Here is a 22,241-nt window from a genome sequence, read left to right on the forward strand (position 1 = left end):
TGTTTCTAAGTGGATGCAATGCATACAGAAAAAATTTCTGACGAATCGTCAATCGGTTTTGAGCTTAGGAGCTACCTTCCAACCGAGCTTTCCTTGTAAATGTTGCATTACTTATCAATCCGAAAAGATATATTTTTTATGATCCCGATCAATTGCAATATTTTTGGGAAGGCAAGGCCGTCTCAAGAACCCCAGACGCAACTGTGAAATCTGTTACCCAGGCTATATAAAACTGATCTCTGTAATTTCCTTTAATATTTTCCTGATTCAACTTCTCTTGGGAGTGAATGGTTCCTCTCTCCTCCAATGGTGGATTACAATTATAATAATGTTATGGGAGAAGTTAGGAAGGCATTGACCTTTCCTTGTCTCTTTTCTTTATTCACAATTTTTTGTTAATTATATTATATTTCCTTTTAAAAGTTTTTGTTCTTTGATATGAAAAACCAGAAATAAATAATTAAAAAACCCCCATCATTTGCTCATGTTGTGCTAACAATACTATGTGAAACCAAGAAGGAATGCCGGAACAGCCCTGACCCAGAGAACCCATTTAAACATTCCAGATAGGAAAAAGAACATAAAACTTGCAAACAGCATAGCAGACCGAGAAGGACCTTGTTAACAACCGAGTTGTTCAATTTGCCTTGAATTCAAAAGCCTTTAGAATCCTGAAGTGCTTGGAGATGATTCCATGACCTTTCCCGTATTACAAACAGGCCCGATGCTAAGATCTACAACCACACTAGGACTGAATAAGCTCAGTATTTATTGTTCTTTCATATCATTAAAAGAGCTGAAAAGTGGGAAAAATGCATAATGTAAAGAAAGGTCAAGTGGTAATCACAGTGTGTAATACTGCTACATGTGTAACTATAGTAATACTTCAGGTTTTATGCTTCCTGGAGAGAAAGTTGTTCAAAATTGTTCACCTACAAAGGTTTATTTTGTGCTAAACATAGCTCAAAACCTCTGAATTGTGGAATTAGGCTGACCTTTTGCTCCTCTGCGTCGGCAATGGCTTTTTCTTGGCTCACTTTCTCAGTCTGAAGCCCTATCTTAGTAATCAAAGCCTCAGCATCTTGATTTCTCAGCTGCAATTCTGCCTCTTGAGATGCAAGTTTGGTTTTAAGGTCTTCTACCTAATGTGGAAAAAAAAATAGAAAAAAAGAAATCGCTTTGGAAACATTGCTCTGCAAGTTTTTACCAGGAACTGCTTAGCATGTGTAGATTTTAAAAAGGCAGTATACAATGCTAAGCTGATTTCAACTTACAATTGAAAATAAAACATACTGTAAGCATAGGAAGTTAATAGCAGCTATTCTATGGCGCTGTTGTTCTACTGCATTGAATGTACACTCAGTGATATACAAGCAAACCCTCAAGAATGCCACCTGCAATCTCAAAAACTTAGTAGGCTAAAGGTGGGACGTGAATCAGTCCTGCACACTGCACTGGTCTGTATGCTTAAATTCTCAGGGGCCAATGTAGAAAGCTATCACAGGCAGCAGCATGCAGTTAATGAGAAATTTACCTGCTTGTTAATGACCGCTTAATGTTGAAAGGGTTTCAGCACTGAGGTTTACTCCTGTGGTAAGGCTTATTAAAATGCTTGCTAGAGAGTCTATTAATTAGCCAGCAGCAATGCAGGTGGGGCTGTCTGCTGATGTCTGCTATGGGAGCTCAATGCCAGAAACCTACAGCCAGGTCTAAAGCTGGCACAGAATCCCTGCAGTCTGCTTCAGCTCCATTTCCCTCCCCAAAATTTAAAATAAATAATACCCGTCCCTTCCCTTCCACTCCACCCCCGGAAGGACTGGCCCCCCTCCCATCTGACTGTTTCATCTCAAATTCTGCCCCCCCCCCCATAATTAAAAAAGTTTTTCCCTGGTGTCTATTGACCAACCCTCTTCCCCGATGGGACCGACTGACCCCCCTCTCTCTCTTCTTAAATATATTGCTCTGATGCCCCCCACCCCTCCCCATACTTTTAAATGAAGCAGAAGTAATGTCCACTCACTCCTGCCTCTCGCAGTCATCTCCAAAATGGTGGCACCTTACCTGTGTGGTGCATCCTGGGATGTACCGGGTGGGGCTAGTCTGCCATATAAGGGATTTCAGCTATATAATTTAATCTTGTAAATGTTTTTTTTGTGAGGTTTTCCTTTTATGGTTTGCAGTTGAATCCTGCTTCAAGATAATCATATTGTATATGTGAATACTTGAAAAATAAATAGAAATTAAGAAAGGAAAATATTTGTTTTGCTTTATACCTTTGAAGTATCTGAATACCTGTATCATATTCCTTTACTTTAAAGTACACATATATACACATACACACAATTTATGACTGTAGTCCTTTAGTTTACCTCGATTCTTTCCAGATCCTTTTGGAAGGTTGGCTTCCAAAACTGCATGCAGCATTCAAAATGAGATCCCACTAATTACTGTACAAAGGCACTACCAGCTCTTTTTTCTACTGTTAAAACCTGTACCTTTTCCTTTGTACCTTAGCTTTCCTCTGGGTCTTTTTACTGTATTGTAATACAATAAATGATGGCAGATAAAGACCTGCATGGTCCATTTAGACTGCCGAAGGCAGCCGGAGCTGCACCAGTCACTCTGTGCAAGTTACACTCCTTCCTGATTGAACACTAGCATCACAACTAGGGCAGTTAGCAGTCTGCTACCATGCCTATCACATATAGAGAGTTCTATATGATGCCACAATGTCACAAAATCATACGAATAGTTTGAAGAGTGGTTTTATTATTATGACCTCAGCATAGTCACATTCATTATAACAACAAAACCAACAATCCAATCATATTGCTAATTAACATATTACTCTCTAATTTCAACTAAACAGTCTTCCTCTCCCCCATAGAGATATATAACACCTACAGTTATGCTTTAGTATATAATAAAAAAGTGATATAAAATATGCATACTTGATCTTGACCTGTTTTTTTGTTATTTTCGGGATATAGACCATAGAAGTTTGCCCAGTACTGGCCTTGCTTCCCAACTTTTGAAGTAGCTGGCCAAATACCACTCCTGCCCTTCATAACACATCAATAGCCATGAGGTCATTTAAGATTTGTTTTGATTTTATCCTCTTTCCATATAGGGTTCCTCTGCATTTATCCCAAGCATTTTTGAATTCTGTCACTATTTTTGTCTCCACCAGGAGGCTATTCCAGGCATCCACCATCCTCTCCATGAAAAAGTATCCATAATAATAAAACCCTTAGCGTGGCTCCATGCCTCCGTATGCACAGTAGAATACAACTCTCCCCTAGTGCCTGCAGCACTTTCTCCATTGCCCTCCCTCAGCGATGCTGCGATCCCGGAGCTGTTGGCAACCACCACGGCAGCGACTCCCACCTCCCGCCCTCTCTCCGTCTGCCGAGTAACCCCTGCCACGGAGGGGGAAAGGGGTGCTTCCGGTTGACGCTGGGTGTGGGGGAAGATGACCGTGGCTCTTCGGTGTTTGGAAATGAGGATGATCGTCGTGAGGCATGTCCATGACTGGATTTGCTTGCCCGGGAAGTCAAGGAGCCGGAGGTAAGAGGGAGAAGAGCTGCGATCGGACATCTTGCCTGCATCTCAGGGATCTGCGTAACCCATCTACCTTCGCAATTGCCCCAGCTTGAAAACGCAAAAAAGCCGAATCCTCCCTCCCAACCAACTGTAAAGGAAATGAACCCTTGCAGAGCACGGAGACAGAAAGAAAGAAAGTCAGACAGACAGGGGGCAGGGAGAGAGACAGAAAGACAGGGGGGCAGGGAGAGAGACAAAGAAAGACAGACGGAAAGACAGGGGGCAGAGAGAGAGACAGAAAGAAAGACAGAAAAAAAGAAAGGGGCAGAGAAAGAGAAAAAAAAAGACATAAAGAAAGAAAGACAAGACAGACAGAAAGAAAGAAAGAAATGTCTCAGCGTCCCATTGTGCTAAAAGTTTACACATCTGTTCTAGGACCCGTTAATGTAATAGGCTTAAACACTATCTTGTCTGCATCTAGGGACTCTGCACATCCCATCTACCTCTGCAATTGCCCCAACTGGAAAACGTAGAAAAGCCAAATCCTCCCTCCCAACCAACTGGAAAGGAAATGAAACCCTTGCAGAGCACGGGAGACAGAAAGAAAGACAGACAGACAAGAACAGGGGGGCATGGAGAAAGACAGAAAAAAAAGAAAGAAAGACAGACAGGGGGGCAGGGACAGAGACAGAAACAAAGAAAGACAGAAAGAAGGAAAGAAATAAAGGGGACAGGGAAAGAGAAAGAAGAAAGACAGACAGACAGAAAGAAAGGGGGCAGGGAGAGAGAAAGAAAGACAGACAGAAAGATGGGGGGGGCAGGGAGAGAGAAAGACAGACAGATGAAAAGAAAGGGGGGCAGAGAGAAAGACAGAAAGAAAAGGGCCAGGGAGAGAGAAAGAAAGACAGAAAGAAAGGGGGGCAGGGAGAGTGAAAGACAGACAGACAGAAAGAAAGGGGGCAGGGAGAGAGAAAGAAAGACAGAAAGAAGGAAAGAAAGAAACGCCTCAGCGCCCCATTGTGCTAAAAGCCCACACATCTATTCTAGCACCCGTTAATGTAATGGGCTTAGATACTAGTTTCCTAATATTACTCCAAAGTCTACAACTCTGCAATTTCAGTTCATGCCCTCTAGATCTACTTTTCTCTGAAAAATATTTGATTGTATATTAATACATTTGAAGAATTTAAATATCTCTATCATATCCTTAGCCCTCCTTTCCTCAACAGTATTCATATTCAGATCCTCATCTTAAGAACATAAGAACTGCCATCTCCGGATCAGACCCATGGTCCATCGAGTCCGGCGATCCGCACACGCGGAGGCCCAGTCAGGTATACACCTGATGTAGTTTTACCACCCATATCCCTCTATGCCTCTCATAAGGAGATGTGCATCTAATTTGCCTTTGAATCCTAGCACAGTGGATTCCTTAATAACCTCCTGTGGAAGAGCATTCCAGGCGTTCACCACTCGCTGCGTAAAGCAGAACCTCCTGACATTTGTCCTGGACTTGTCCCCCCTTAGCTTTAAACCATGTCCTCTTGTCCGTGTCACGTTGGACAGTGTAAATAATTTGTTTTTTCTGCTCTATTTTATCGATGTCTTTCAGTATTTTGAACGTCTCTATCATGTCCCCTCGCAGCCTCCTCTTCTCAAGGGAGAACAGTCCTAGTTTCTTGAGTCGTTCCTCATATTCCAAGTTCTCCATACCTCTTATTAGCTTCGTTGCTCGTCTCTGCACCCTCTCCAGCAGTTTTATATCCCTCTTTAGTTTGGGAGACCAATGTTGGACACAGTATTCCAAGTGTGGTCTGACCATTGCTCTATAAAGCGGCATTATGACTTTCTCCGATCTGCTCATGATTCCTTTCTTTATCATTCCTAACATTCTGTTCGCTTTCTTTGCCGCTGCCGCACATTGTGCCGACGGCTTCAGGGTCCTATCTATCAGTACACCCAGGTCCCTTTCTTGTTCGCTCTTACCAAGAGTTGCTCCTGACATTCTATACTCGTGTTCCTTATTCTTACTGCCTAAATGCATTACTTTGCATTTCTCCACGTTGAACTTCATCTGCCATTGCTCTGCCCATTTCTCTAACTGATACAAGTCGCTCTGGAGTTCTTCGCTATCTTTCTGCGTTCTGATTGTCCGGCATAGCTTTGTGTCGTCTGCAAACTTAATGATCTCACTGGATATTCCGTCTTCAAGGTCATTGATATAAATGTTAAATAGGATCGGCCCAAGTACCGAGCCCTGGGGCACACCACTAGTCACTTTCTCCCAGTCTGAGAACTTCCCATTTATGCCCACTCTCTGCTTCCTGTTTTCCAGCCATTTGCCTATCCACCTGTGTATATCTCCCTCTATTCCATGGCATTGTAGTTTCCTGAGAAGTCTTTCATGCGGAACTTTGTTGAATGCCTTCTGGAAGTCCAAATATATTATGTCCACCGGCATTCCACTATCAATTTGCTTGTTCACGGTCTCAAAAAATTGAAGCAAATTCGTTAAACATGATTTCCCTTTCCTGAACCCATGTTGACTGGGTTTCAGCAATTCGTGTATATCTAAGTGCCGGACTATGCTATCCTTGATCAGTGCTTCAACCATCTTTCCAGGGACAGACGTAAGGCTCACAGGTCTGTAGTTGCCCGGTTCTCCTCTTGATCCCTTTTTGAAAATTGGCGTGACGTTCGCTATCTTCCAGTCATCCGGTATCTGTCCAGTTCTGATTGTCAGATTGGCGAGTTTTTGCAATAACTCTCCGATTTCAACCTTCAATTCCTTTAAGACTCTCGGGTGAATTCCATCCGGTCCAGGGGATTTGTCACTTTTAAGTTTGTCGATCTGGTAGTATATCTGGTCCAAATCTACTTCAACTGTGGTGAGGCTGTCTTCTATTACTCCACTAAACACTTTCACAGTTTCTGGTATTTTTGCGGTATCCTCCTCCGTAAAGACGGACGCAAAGAAGGAATTTAGTTTGTCCGCAATTTGTTTATCTTCCTTAATGTACCCTTTTCTTCCCTGATCGTCCAGGGGTCCCACCGCCTCTTTTGCGGGTTTTTTCCCTTTCACGTATCTAAAGAAGGGCTTGAAGTTTTTGGCCTCTTGCGCTATTTTTTCTTCATAGTCCTTTTTGGCATCCCTCACCGCCCTGTCTTTTGTTGCAAACCTCTTATCATTCATGTTGTCTTCTTGTGAACCACTTCAAGTCTTTTTATGTCCTTAGCAACATACGGCCTTCAAAACTGAACATAACACTCCAAGTGAGGCCTCTTCATTGACTTGTAGTGGGCATTAACCCTTTCTTCTGCTTGTTATGCCTCTCTCTTTGCAGCCTAACATCCTTCTGGCTTTTTTCACAGCCTTGTTATAATGGTTCACTGTCTTGAGATCGTTAGATGCTATCACCCCAACATTCCTCTGCCAGTTCTTGGATATTAGTCACTTACCTCTAACACATGCAACTCCTCTGGATTCCTAATCTTCAAGTGCATCACTCTGCATTTATTTGCATTACATTTTAACTGCCACACATTAGACTAGTCTTCTAAGTTTTGTGGATAACTTAACATATTGTCCACTCGACTGTCAATCTTTGTGTCATCCACAAAAAGACAATCTTTCCCTTCTAACCCTTCAACAATGTCGCTCACAAATATATTGAATAGAATTGGTTCCATTACCAATCCTTGAGGCTCTTCACTACTCACCTTTCATTCCTCTGAACTAATCTCTTTTACTCTTTGTCATCAGTCAGTCAACCAGTTCTAATCCAGTTCACCATTTTGGGTCCTAACTTCATACTACTCAATTTATTTATGAGTTTTCTATGAAGAACTGAATCAAAGGCTTGGTACAGTTGTTTGGTCACTCAGTCAAAATAAATCAGATTTGTTTGGTATGATTTTTCTTTGGTAAAACCATCATCCACCAGAACCCTTCTAAGCTCCTCAATATCCTGAGATAGATGCCATCTGGTCCTTGGGCAGGAATCTCTTTCATCTGAACAAAGTTAATTTTTTTAACTTTTAATTTTTTTACTTTATAACAAGCCTTCTCTACACCTACTGTATTTTAATATTAAACCACACTATGTAGTGATCACTGGATGCCAGATGATCATTCACTGTAACATCAGAAACTCTTTCCCCATTTGTAAGCACTATGTCCAGTATGGCCCCATTCCGCATGAGTTCCATTACCAACTGTTTTAACAGTTCTAGAAGACCCTGCAATAGGGATACCCCAATCAACAACTGGCATGAACATGAACATAGATACTGGAAAAGAAACTTCTTGTCAGAAAATGTAAATGTTATATTCTTTATCTCGGTAGTAACTTATATATATTTCCAGATTTACTCTAAATTAAATATTCTGCTGGACTGCGCACATCAATAACATAAAAATACATTCTGTGCATGGTTCAGTAAACAATTAAGGCCTGACACTATAAACAGCACCTAGCCAATTTTGTGCGCAGAACTTAACCACGTCTACATTTTGGAGAATTGGCATGGTAAGACTAAGGTGTCGTTAGGTGTCTGTGTTATGTGCCAGTAACTTAGGCCATGAAAATCCTGGTTTAATATATAGGCATCTATTAGGACACTTACTAATGCCTATGTCAAGTCAGGCACTGCTAGGTTCAATTCTATAAAGGACACCTAGCAGTTGATTGACAACCGTGCTGAATGGTGCCTTGCTGTTTATAGAATCAGGCTCTTACACAACAGCAGCAAAAAATAATTTTAAATGAAGACATGATAACAGTCACACATTGCCTCAGCTGTATATGATGCCAACATTACCTGCGCAGTGGTAGTTTGCAGTTTCTGAATGCCGTTCATAAGATGCACCATTCGCTGGGACAACTCCTTGCGTTTCTTAGCCAGCAAGTTCTTATATAATGATATTTGTTCCAGAAAGCTTTTTGGTGTAGTATAATTGTGCCTTCTCTCATTCTGGTGGTATTTGGCACTTATCTCATTTACACTGGTGTGTACATAGGCCATGAAGACACTGATAGACTCCTGAACATCTGACTGCAAATATCAAAAGTACAACAGGCATGAAGCATTGCAGCCTCTAAAATTAAAGTTCAATAACTGTATAAAAGGCCACAGTGGGGGGAGAGGAGCTAATTTAATAAGACATGAGGAGATTGTATTTCTGTATGCTGTAAATGTGGCTATGTATGCAAGAGAGGTCAACTGTGGAGGGGGGTGAGGAATATGAAAGTTTGTGTGAAAATGAAGCTTTGGGTTTGCATGAATGTGCAGAAGGTAAAATCTTTCAGCTTATTTGGGGTTTTTTAAAATCCAATCTTTGGATTTAGGGGGGGGGGGGTTGAGGGAAGAGGGATTCATTCATAGTTCGTTTAATAAATTTTTTAAAAACACATGAGAACTTTTTAGGGTACACTTTGGGTCAGATTCTATAAATTTGATGTGGTTGACAATCAACCACTAGGCGTCATTTATAGAATCACACCTGGCAGCACCTAAGCAAACTTAGGCATTGGCGTCATAGACATAGGTGCCTTTCCATTAGGCCAACTTTTCATTCGCCTAATTTGGTGGTGCCTAAGCAAGATGCCTAACAATGTCTAACTCAACCATGCCTATTATCCACCCATAACCACAACTGGCTCTATGGCTGTCAAGTGCTTGTGTCTAAACATATATATGCTCTTTCTAAGATGGTCAGTTTTGCATATACATTTATGCTCGTGAGCTATAAAATAGTCAGTTCATATAATATGTGCTCCGAGTCACTTTCCAACTCTTGTAGCTTTAACTTTATATATCATTTAAGGCCTCAGTTACACCACCTCCACCACTTAACCATATTCTTTTAGCTGGCAACCTTGGGTGTTAATTCGTCACCGGCCTTAAATCACCAAATTAAGAATTTTTTTCAATTTTTCATAATGATTTAGCCTAACTTTCATTTCTTAGGACCGTTAATTTAGAAATATAATTTTAACTTATCTTAGTTTGAAGCTTCACTGCTAACAATGGTTACGACCTGGGAGACATGAGGTCCGACATGTTTTGCTATTGCTTTTTCAAGGAACTCCCAGTGCCGCTACTGTCATTTGACTCTTCCTAATCCTCTGAGCCAGATGACAGTAGCGGCACTGGGAGTTCCTTGAAAAAGCAATTGTGAAACATGTTGGACTCCATGTCTCCCAGGTTGTAACCATTGTTAGCAGTGAAGCTACAAACTGAGATAAGTTAAAATTATATTTCTAAATTAACTTGGTCCTAAGAAATGAAAGTTAGGCTAAATCATTATGAAAAATTGAAAAAAAATTCTTAATTTGGTGATTTAAGGCCGATGATAAATTAACACCCGAGGTTCCCCGCTAAAAGAATATGGTTAAGTGGTGGAAGTGGTGTAACTGAGGCCTTAAATGATATATAAAGTTAAAGCTACAAGAGTTGGAAAGTGACTCGGAGCACATATTATATGAGTTAAACATATATAAGTGCCCACTTTCCTTTACAGAATAGGCTCCAGTTATAGAATTATATTGTTACTGAGGAATTCTATAAATGGCATGTATATTAGGTGCCGTTAGGCACTTTAATTGCAGCCACTTCGCAATGCATAAATTTAGGATATGCACCTAACATTTATTTTTTAATTGGCTTAATCAATGTGGTTATTGACCATGCTGGTTTTCAGCCAATCAACCCCCCCAAAAAAAAAACCAAAACCAAACCATTAACAATTTAAGAGTTAGGCATCAAACTCTTAGGATACCTAGCAATACCTAAGTGGAGGCATCCTCCCATGCCTAACGATGCCAACAATGCTTTTCAAACTTAGATTTTGAAGACATGCATTATATGTTATAACATTCTATGTTATGAGCCTATGAATGCACTCCACACATTTGTTACTAAACTCCTCCCCACTCATGCTCTTTCCAGACTCTACCTATTTGCCACCCACCTGTAAACTATGCATTATTGAAGATATGTGTGTATTACAGAACAGCATGTAGCTGAAATACTGGCATTCATGAGTGAATCTAGTACCTAAATACATCGGCACCTATTCTTTAAAATTACCCCCAAACTGATTTAATATATTTTAATTCATAGGCTAATTTGTGTTAAATTGATTTAGTATGCACTAAATATTTTAAGTAGCAGTAACAACCACTTTTTTGCTAACAAATGCACAACCCTAGTGTGTCTTGAGTGTTGTGGCAACAAAGGTGTTCTTTGTTTAGGTGTCTGTACATAAGAAACCCAAGATACATTTGTCTCCTAGCATAGATTCCAAAGGAAATGTGTCTGTGATATGCAGAAGACAAAGGGATAGCATAAGTCTGAAAAATTGATTTTGGGCCCAATTCTATAAACAGTGCCTAAACCATAGTTGCCTAGGAAAGCAGTGCTTAGTGCATATAGTCTTAGGTTAGGTGCCATTTATAGAATCATGCCTAGCAGCACCTAAAGTGGGCTTAAATGAAGGTAGACGTCTGGATCTTAAGCATACCCTATTTATAACACGGTTTTCTTGGCTTAAAGATCAACGCCTATGCCCAAAATAAGCAAATCATGCCCATGATTTTCACTTAACCATATCAACTTTCTGGTAGGCAAACTGATTGTGCACTAACAAAAGCACATCCCTATTCTATACCTTATTTTCCTAACAACAGAACTTTATGAGGCTTATAATCGAAACTTAAATACGTCTAAAAACCCACCCAAGTCGGCACTTGGATGATCTAAGACAAGTCGTCCAAGTGCCAATAATCCAGAAAACCTAAAACAGGTCGTCCAATTGCAATGGCTTTTTGGACATATCCAGGAACATTTTAGGCCTCTGAATCTCAACCTAGAAAGGGGCATTTTTGGAGGAATGGTTAGGGTGGGATGTGGGTTGACCTAGACTTAATCGTTCTGCAGGGATAATCGAATGCTTGACGAGATTGCCTAGGCAAAACATACTTTTTGAGTTAGATGATGTAAAGACAAGTATAAGTGCCCAAAAGTTATCAAAAGTGACCAGATAACCACTGCAGAGACAAGGTAAAGACCCCCCACACTCACCCTGTGTTCACTGACCCCACTGCACAAACTTCAGAATAAAAGTGTAAATACCTGCCTCCAGAACATCAGCACCTGGCATAGGAAAGTCTAGTAGAGCTTCACAAAGGTGGCTTAAGTAGTCTGGGGGATGGGCTAGTGAACCATAGAGAGGAGGACCCAGGACCATAAGCCACTCTAACCACTACATTCAAGGTAGAAAATGTGAGCCCAAACTCACCAAAACTCTATTGTACTGTCATATAGATGCCACTTGCAGCCATAAGGGCTATTGGGGGTAGTAGACAGGTGGGTATAGTGGGTTTTGGGGTCTCACCATAAGCTATAAAGGAGTTCTGGTGAGAAGTTTATGTGAAACCCTTTTTCTGAAGTTCACAACAGTGCCCTGTAAGGTGCCCCTATGCTCTGTTGCCATGTCTGGCTGGCTAGTCATATCAATGCTGGCCCCTCCCACATCCAAGAGGTCTTGTTCTGGGCATTTGGGATTTGGACAAATTTTTGGTTGAGAATGTGGTATAAAAATAGACGTAGTGGCAGTCTGGACGATCAAACACCTAGATTTATAGACAGATGATTTTTGAAAAAAAATATTTTAGACATACTTTTCGAGAATGGAGATTTTGCTGCTGCCGACTTAGGGTGACTAGCGCCCTATGTCCAAATCAGTCTTATACATATGTTTTGATTATGCCCCTCCACGCATGTAAAAGTTATATGGTCAGAAATCAGTGCCGGCATAAACTCTTCCCTTGAAAAGAAAAATAATTTATTTTAGCCAATTATTTTCTCTGCAATGAAACTGTCCAACCTATGAGAACCCCCCCCCCCCCCTTCTATAACATGAGACAATTCTAATCAGATCCTTCTTCCATGATCATAACTTTGCCATACTGACACAGATGTAACTCTCTCTATGCTGGTATTAATTCTCCCCTCAAGCACAAACTATACCTGATACAAAATACAGCAATAAGACTAATATTCAAACTGAAAAAAATATGATTCCATCTCAGTTTACAACAGTAAACTGCATTGGCTACCTATTAATGCTCGAATCACCTTCAAACTATCATGTGTAATGTTCCATATCCTATATGCGAACTCCACAGAGCCACTTATAAATCTTTTCATCAACTCCTGGTCAATACCATCCAGAAAACCTAAAACATTTCAATTGATCCTTCCCCTTTTCCAAAGGTGTAAAATACAAGAACATATTTAACTCCCTACACACCTACCTTGGAACCAAGATGTGGAATAATCTTCCAACAATTATCAAGAAAGAATCTAACTACCCCAGATTTCAAAAGAAATTGAAGACTTTCCTTTTTGAGTACATATACTCCATCGATACTTAACAAGTATGCTCTTCCACAGCAACCTACTCAGCATTTCACCCTTCCAGAAACCATAGGAGCTCCCTCCCCAACCTCTACATAACATAATCGCACCAAACTACTTGTATCTAACTCAACTGTATTATACTTCAAACTTCTGTAATGTAATTCTAATGACAGCTCAATGCTCCCCTCTACTGAATGATTGCTACATCTTCTAACTCTGGTACCTATCTCATAGTATACTGCTTACTTTGTATATCATTATTGTAACTCCTAAACGCAATGTAAACTTCTGATTTGTAAGTCGCCTTGAACCTAGATAAGCATACAGTGACCTAGAAATAGATTAGCCCTGGTAGAAAAGTTTTCCTTCAAAAAGTCTAATGCACAATTAGTAGGGAAGTGCAGAAAGAAAGCATCATTTTGTTGATTTTCATATGTTGTTCACAGGGTTTTTCATTTTGATTTATACGAGTGGAATAGCAGCTAAGCAAATATGGCAAAAATAAATCTTCCTCTGAAAACAAAATCTCCTAGCAGCTGGCAACAAATGTGAAGAGAGAAAATAACCACCAAGAGTGGGATAGAGGCACATGAACAATTGCAAAGGTTTAATTGAATCTCACTTCTTATCATGTTAAAATCTGTTTAAGGGAAAAATGGTTTCTTTTTCAAATTTGCTAGTAACAGTGGCGCAGTGGTTGGATCTACAGCCTCAGCACCCTGGGGTTGTGGGTTCAAACCCCGTGCTGCTCCTTGTGACTCTGGGCAAGCCACTTAATCCTCCATAGCCCCAGGTACGTTAGATAGATTGTGAGCCCACCGGGACAGAGAGGGAAAATGCTTGAGTACCTGATTGTAAAAACCGCTTAGATAACCTTGATATAAAATCCTAATAAAACTTGAAACTTGAAAAACATCACCTGAAGTTAATTCTAAAACCATATCAAGGATTCTAGCTTTGTACATGTAAATGTCCTTGCCCTGTGTCCACTGAAATCACTTTGAACCTAAAAGAAATGGTAGTTAATTATTTTTTTCAATTAAAATGAAAATTTATCTTGGGTGCTTATGAGATAAACATAGGTGGAACAAAACTAAAATGGCTCTGGTTTGTCCTCTATGACACCTAGAGTAGTTAACATTATAATTTGTAGCGTCACATCTTGCTCATTTTAATGGTTATTTATTGCATTCTGTACAAAAGGAACCAAGTTCAATTAATCAAGGTGTACCTAAAAATCAATTAATATGAATTAAATGAGCTACACCAACTCTTAGGAAAGTCATACACAATTTACTAATGCTATCAATAAAGAATGTGAATCCTTGAAAAATGGACCATGAGTAGCCAATGAGGCAGGAAAAAGTCTGACTTTTACCCTTAGTATTACAATTACTCCTGTACAGCTGATTATGGTTCAGACTTTCTTTTTTACAATGAGACACTGCAAGTCTTTTCTGAAACTTAAATATCTTTTTCTTAGCACTTTCTGGGGATTAAAATAATGAAAGTAACAAGTATATCTCTTTTATGTAATGTATTTAGGACTTACATGGGACAATTTTATAAGTGGGTACTACAAGTTAGGTATCTGAATTACGTGGGCTGTGCATAAGTGTTCTTACGGAATGCTAATGTAAGTCAGCACCTGCACGCCTGCCTTTAAGCATGTCTACTTATAGAATATTTGGAAAGGGTAGTTGTGAATCACTTGTTTACTCTTTCCCAAAATACTAGGACTAGGGGACATGCGATGAAGCTACTAAGTAGTAGATTTAAAACAAACTGGAGAAAATATTTCTTCACACGTGTAATTAAATTCTGGGATTTGTTGCTAGAGAATGTGGTGAAATCAGTTAGCTTTGCAGGGTTTAAAAAAAGTTTGCATAATTTCTTAAAAGAGAAGTCTATAGGCCATTATTGAGATGGCTTGGGGAAATCCACTGCTTATTCCTAGGATAAGCGGCATAAAATCTGTTTTTCTACTTGGAATCTAGCTAGGTACTTGGGACTTGGGTTGGTCACTTTTGGAAACAGGATAGTGGGCTTGATGAACCTTCGGTCTGTCCCAATATGGCAATTTTTATGTTCTTTTACACCTGGACTAGCTTGCTACACACACCATAACTTGTATCAATTCCTTATATCTTGCTTAACTGTATAAAGAACTTGCCTTGAGTTTAGCCACCCATATATTTATCCCAATGGACTCTGTACCACCCATCTTGTCCTTATCTATATATCTGCACTTGGTCCCTGGGCTGTATGATAAGTTGTATTGTAGAAAAGCATTAGTTCATATCTATGTTATCTGAATGTTCTAATGCATGCTTATTAGATGTTTCATAAGTATTATGCTGACATTGTATTATATCTCTGCTATTTGAATTTCAGTTAAATGTATATATTTTTGATACTGTTTCATGGTAGTCTATTATTAAGTTTCAATTTGCTGATTTCAAGTTTACCTCATTAATTGTATTTATGTTTATACTGTATTTGGTCATTTTGCTATAGTTATGCTGTTAACAAAATTATGAGATTTATGTTAAACTGTAACTGCTGTACCCCGCCTTGGATGAATCCCTTCATAAAGGCAGTTAATAAATTCTAATAAATAAATACACTGACTGCATTCGTAAATCCACACATCTAAAAATGAAGCCATTCAACACATAACTTACAGTGTTCTGCAGGTTATGCATGAAAATGTTGGACCTGCCCATGCTTCTCCCCTCATGAATGCACCCTTGTATTTACACACTAAGGACCAAATTCTATATATAATGCTTAAGAAATTGGGCCTGATTAGCACAGCACTTAGTGAGATTCTATGAAAGGATCCTGCTATAAATAGAATCATGCTTGGCGACCATACATGGCATAACACTGAGGTGCACCCATTTAGGCCAAGGAATACCAGGCCTAAATGCCTATGCCTAACATGTGCACAGATCGGGTGTATCCTATAACAGTGTGCTTAGAGGGGCTTAATCAAAAGTGTGCCTAAGTCTGAGGTTGGACATTTTGTGCAAGCCGTCACAAACCCAGCAGGAAAAATGTCCATTTTCAACACAGAAACATAGAAAAATGATGGCAGATAAAGGCCAAATGGTCCATCTAGTCTGCCCATCCGCAGTAACCATAATCTCTTCCTCTCCCTAAGACAGGGGTAGGCAATTCTGGTCCTTGACAGCCAAAGCTAGGTCAAGTTTTCAGGATCTCCACCATGAATATGTATGAGATGGATTTGCATGCACTGCCTCCTTGAGATGCAAATCTATCTCATGCATATTTATTGTGGATATCCTGAAAATCTGACCTGGCTCCAGCTCTCGAGGACCGGAATTGCCTACCCCTGCTCTAAGAGATCCCATGTGACTATCCCAGACTTTCTTGAAATCAGACACAGTCTCTGTTTCCATCACCTCTACTAGGAGACTGTTCCACGCATCTACCACTCTTTCTGTAAAAAAGTATTTCCTTAGATTACTCCTGAGCCTATTACCTCTTAACTTCATCCTATGCCCTCTCATTCCAGAGCTTCCTTTCAAATGAAAGAGACTTGACTTATGCACATTTACATCACATAAGTATTTAAACGTCTCAATCATATCTCCCCTCTCCCGCCTTTCCTCCAAAGTATATAGATTGAGATCTTTAAGTCTGTCCCTATATACCAGGGGTGTCCAATGTCGGTCCTGGAGGGCCGCAATCCAGTCGGGTTTTCAGGATTTCCCCAATGAATATGCATGAGATCTATTAGCATACAATGAAAGCAGTGCATGCAAATAGACCTCATGTATATTCATTGGGGAAATCCTGAAAATCCAACTGGACTGCGGCCCTCGAGGACCGACATTGGACACCCCTGCTATATACCTTATGATAAAGACCACATACCATTTTAGTAGCCTTCCTCTGGACCGACTCCATCCTTTTTTATCTTTTTGAAGGTGCAGCCTCCAGAATTGTGTACAATAATCTAAATGAGGTTTCACCAGAGACTTATACAGGGCATCAATACCTCCTTTTTCCTACTGGTCATACCTCTTCCTATGCACCCTAGCACACTTCAAGCTTTCGACGTCACCTTTTCAAACTGTTTGGCCATCTTAAAATCATCACATACAATCACACCCAAATCCTGCTCTTCTGTCGTGCACTTATGTTCTTCACCCCCTAAACTGTACCATTCCCTCGGGCTTTTGCAGCCCAAATGCATGACCTTGCATTTCTTAGCATTAAATTTTAGCTGCTAAATTTCAGACCATTCTTCAAGCTTCACCAGGTCTTTCTTCATATTATGCTGCCAAACGTCTATCTTTTATTTTTGAAAATGAGCTAGGTATAAGTTTTGGTCCATAGGACTTCTATCTTTTTTGCCCATTTTCAAAAATAAAAACGTCCATGTGAAAAATGTACAAAAGCAAGTTTTGTAGACATACCCACCAATTCCCATCAGCTGAGCCGGTATCGTGAATTCCTGGCAGCTCAGCTGATGAGATTCCCTGCCAGGATCAGCTGAACCGAGGAGCCCTACACCCCTCCTCATGACATCCCATACCTCTCCTGACATCTCTATGACATCCTATACTTCTGATATCTCCCTAACCTCCTGTACCTCCCCCATCTCCCAGACATGCCGTACCTCTCCCAACATCTCCCTGACATTCTGTACTTCCCCTGCCATCCCGTACCTTCCGACATCCCATATATTCCCCAACATCTCCGCCCCCTCACATCCTCCCAACATTTCTAGGCCCCTTTCCACATCCCCGAAACCCCCTGTACCTTCGGAAGAGCAAACAGCAGGATGCAAGCTCACTCCCTCCTGCCTATAGGGCTGCATGCTGCAAACAGGGCTTCCCCCTCCTAATGTATCTTGGCTTAGAAACATAGAAATTGACGGCAGAAAAGGGCTATAGCCCATCGAGTCTGCCCATACCAATGACCCACTCCCTGATTCTTACTCTCCTAGAGATCCCACATGAATATCCCATTTTCTCTTGAAATCTAACACGCTGCTGGCCTCAATCACCCTCTGAGGCAGCTCGTTCCAATGATCTACCACCCTTTCAGTGAAGAAGTACTTCCTCGCATCACCCTGAAATTTCCCTCCCCTGATTTTCAGCGAGTGTCCTCTGGTTACTGAGGGCCCTGTAAGACTGAAGATATCATCTTTCACCTCTATACGCCCAGTAATATACTTAAAGGTCTCAATCATGTCCCCTCTCTCTCTTCGCTCCTCCAGTGAGTACATCCGCAGTCTTTTTAACCTTTCTTCATACGTGAGTTCCCCGAGCCCCAAAACCATCCTGGTAGCCATTCGCTGAACCGACTCAATTCTCAACACATCTTTTCGGTAGTGTGGTCTCCAGAATTGAACACAATACTCGAGATGAGGTCTCACCATGGATCTGTACAGCGGCATTATGACTTCAGGTTTTCTGCTGACAAAACCCCTACGGATACAGCCCATCATTTGTCTTGCCTTGGACGATGCCTTCTCTACTTGATTGGCAGCCTTCATATCGTCGCTAATGATCACTCCTAAATCACGTTCCACCGTGGTCCTGGACAAGGTTTCACCATTTAGTGTGTAAGTTCTGTGTGGATTTTTTTTGCCTAGGTGCATTACTTTACATTTTTTAGCATTGAAGCCCAGCTGCCAAGTTGATGACCACTGTTCAAGCTGTCTTACAATGGTGATGTCATGAGGATGTCGGAGGGAGGGGTGTAGGGCTCCATGGTTCAGCTGATCCTGGTAGGAGGAATCCCCATCCGTTGAGCCACCAGGAATCCCCAAAACCGGCTCAGTTGATGGGGATTCCTCTGCCGCAATCAGCAGATGGGACGTCTTTATTTTTTTGGGTTTTTTTTTTTTTTTGCTTTTTGGGTGATGGGAGGGGGTCATGACCACTGGGGGAGTAAGGGGGGAGGGGTCATGACTTAAATCCTCCAGTAGTCTTCTTGTCAGTTTGGGAACCTTTGTGGAACTTAGACGCAACTCAAACAGGTCTAACTGTTGGCATCTAAGTTCCCTCTAGGAAAGCTTTGATTAAGGCTGGGGTACATCCAGGTTGAAGCCCGCCCGCTTCCTGCCCATACCACGCCTGCCAACATTCCCCTTTGCTCTCTGGATGCACAGCAGCTTAGAAGTGCTGTTGCATGTCCAGAACGTTGGTTTTGATGATTGGCACTTGGACGTCCAAGTGCCGACTTAGGCTGGTTTTTGGACATTTTAAAGTTTTGATTTTGAGACCCTTAACTTTTAGGAATGTCCATGATCTATCTGTGCTCCTCCCCTCGCCAAATCCTCTTTGGAGATTTGTGCACTAGAAGTGACATGCACCACTTATAGAAGGCACCTACCAAGTTGTTCACGTAACTTTAATTAGCGCCAATTAGTATCAATTATTATTTGTCAATTATCAGTGCTAGTTGGCTTGTTAAAACAATTAAGTTGCACATTCAAATTGGCTGTGTGCACAGATTTGCACGTGCAACTTATGGTATTTTTTACAGAATTTGGGGGTGAAGTGCATAAGTTATAGAATACCACTACTGCATGAGCAAGTACTTGTATTGTATAACTTATGCACACAATTTGGTGCCTAACTTTAGGTGACCTGTTTTAGAATGAGGAGAATGTTGTATTGTGAGACATTTTGGCCCGGATTCTGTATAGGATAGAAACATAGAAAGATGACGGCAGATAAGGGCTACAGCCCATCAAGTCTGCCCATACCATTGACCCCCTTTTAAGTCTACTGGCCCCCTTAACTCTTCTGACCTGCTCTATTAAGTCTATATCCTAGCGACCCTATTTATTGGTATGACTCCCGCAGTGATCCCACATAGGTATCCCATTTATTCTTGAAGTCTGGGATACTGCGGGCCTCGATCACCTGTACTGGAAGCTTGTTCCAATGCTCTATCACTCGTTCCGTGAAGAAGTACTTCCTGACGTCTCCAGGAAGTACTTCTTCACGGAACGAGTGATAGAGCATTGGAACAAGCTTCCAGTACAGGATGCACGGTTTCAGAAGCCAGGTGGGTGTGGGAGTGGGTCAAACTTTCAGGGGGTTACTGGCAGGAGGGATTGGGCATCCTTCCTGCCGGCGAAGTACGGGAGGTGGGGGGTTTCTGGCAGGAAGGATTGGAAATCCCTGCTGCTGCAATCATTGGGGGGGATGCTGGGCAGGATAGACTGGGCAGCCTTCCTGCCGCGTTCATTCAGGGGAGGGGCTTCCGGGCAGGAGGGACTGGGCATCCCTTCAGCCACGTATGTTCAGAGGAGGGGGCTGCTAGGCAGGAGCGACCACTAAACTTATTGCGGCAGGGAGATCCCTTGCCGTGATAAGCTCAGTGGCCGCATCTTCTTACAATGTAGGCCAGCATTTTGCTGGCCTTCATTGTACATATCTCTCGCTGGCCTAGGGCGATGCTTACAGCCACTTAGGTCCGCCTAAGGCTACTTCCAGGCCAAAACCACGCCTACGTCTAGCCTTAGGCAAGCTTGCGCGCCTCCCTAGGCTCCAGGTTTTTTTAAAATTAGAAAATGTGCGTCCTGATTGGCTGGTTAGGCAGCAGTTGGCTGCCTACAATCGGGATGCTATTTACAGAATCTGGGCCTTTGTGAATACTCACAAAGCTGATGGGAAGCCAAAAGGCAGAACTGGTAGTGGTGTTTCCCTACTTTGAATCTTAGATACGCCCTGTGAGTAGAATATGAGTATAGGCATTTTACATCCCGAAAGCATAGCTAATTGTTTAATGCGCCTGATTCATGGGAATTAAGGATTCCAGGGAAACTATCCTGAACTTCTATTTTGAATATTATTTGTTCAAGGCCATTAGGTCTAGGATAGGATGAAATCATTATGTTTTACTTGAATTAAAATCCCTTCCCTCCTTCCCCTTGTGGCATAGGTTCAACCACATTGACCTATAGCAGGGAGAAGAGTTTCTGTGTAAGTAATTCCCAGTGCTGAAAGGTTAATTTTGATGCTCCTAGTGGGCAATGTGAAGGAATTGTTTCCAATTGCAGGTTATAGCTATCTGGACTATTTTGAGAACCCACCAGTCTGAGGTTACAAGGAGCCAAAAGCCTTTATCTGACGTCATGTTTCCATGTTTACCTTTCCTGGAAAAAATTCAGTCTCTCTCCTACTAGTAGGTTACCCATGACATTTACATTTACTGGAGCCAGTCAAAATCTTGCATCTTGCTTTGACTGGGGAACCAGTTGGGATTTCTGAGCTCTGGGCTGTCTGGGATGAGAGAAAGAGTGGAAGAACTCTATGAGGAGAAGGTGTGGGCTGGGACAAAAACCCAATGGTATCAATATATTTCTTGATGAGGTCAGCAACCTTATCCATCTTGTTCCCATGAAGAACTTACCTGGCATGGGATGTCCACCAGCTTCTCCTGAACCTCCAGTTCTAAGTCTGAGGCAAGCAGCCAATTGAGTCTGTACATCCCTACACCCGTTGCAGAGGCCCTGAACATCACATCAAAAGCATCATAGGTTGCCTGAGCTATGTGCTTTATGCATTCCTTCTACTTGGCTATTAGCTGGCAGAGTTTGGCAGCTTTCTTAGGGGATAATGTCTTTATGCTAACTCCAAACAAAACCAGGAGAATCACTTCCACGGGCAGATAACAGGCAAACAAACAGTGGAGATGTCCAAAAACACAAGTGTGCCTGTTTATTTCAAAACTCTGCTTTATTTGTGCAATAACTTGACACCACATGTTTCGGCCAAAGTAATCTGCCTCAGGAGTCTTATTATAAACACAATGTATATTGCAAAGTAAACTATATCATAGATTGGAACCTCAGTATCAAAAACATTTGTTGTAATTAAACTGGAATGTATGACTTTAGCAGACACTGAAGAATTGAAAAGAAAAGAACTGCCTCTGTTGCTCGACGTAAAATATCTGTGTCGCAAAAAAAATTTGACGTAAGTTTCACTGCTCTTGCTATGAGAAGTGGCATTAAAGTTATAATACTGCCCTAAATAAATTAACTAATTTTAATTGCTTCCTCTCTCCTCCAATTGTATAAAAAAATAAAAAAGGGCCAAGATAGCATTGAGGCGGATGTTTGAGAGGAGCGTTCCAACTCGCTTACATGATTCAGCTTGCTGCACCCTATGATTTGCTCAATGGGGAAGCAGAAAGCAGCTACCCATGCCCAGAAACCTCCACCTGTTGGAGTACTGATTCAGTTGACTGCCTGAATCTTAAAGTGTGGTCACTGT

The 22,241-nt window shown here is 41.3% G+C and overlaps 1 protein-coding gene across 5 annotated transcripts in view; it reads right to left on the reverse strand.

Annotated features, from left to right (window-relative positions):
• The window catches only part of DNAH11 (dynein axonemal heavy chain 11), a 596,997-nt gene that overhangs the window by 144,460 nt on the left and 430,296 nt on the right, over positions 1–22,241 (reverse strand). For all 5 annotated transcript variants that reach the window (XM_033930891.1, XM_033930892.1, XM_033930893.1 and 2 more), the window contains 2 exons: positions 8,365–8,598; positions 996–1,142 (listed from right to left, as the gene is read on the reverse strand). In XM_033930891.1, coding sequence (XP_033786782.1) covers positions 996–1,142; positions 8,365–8,598 — 381 coding nt within the window. The remainder of the gene's footprint in view (positions 1–995; positions 1,143–8,364; positions 8,599–22,241) is intronic.

The sequence above is a fragment of the Geotrypetes seraphini genome, chromosome 2 (genome assembly GCF_902459505.1).
Source record: "Geotrypetes seraphini chromosome 2, aGeoSer1.1, whole genome shotgun sequence".
NCBI classification, from domain to species: domain Eukaryota; kingdom Metazoa; phylum Chordata; class Amphibia; order Gymnophiona; family Dermophiidae; genus Geotrypetes; species Geotrypetes seraphini.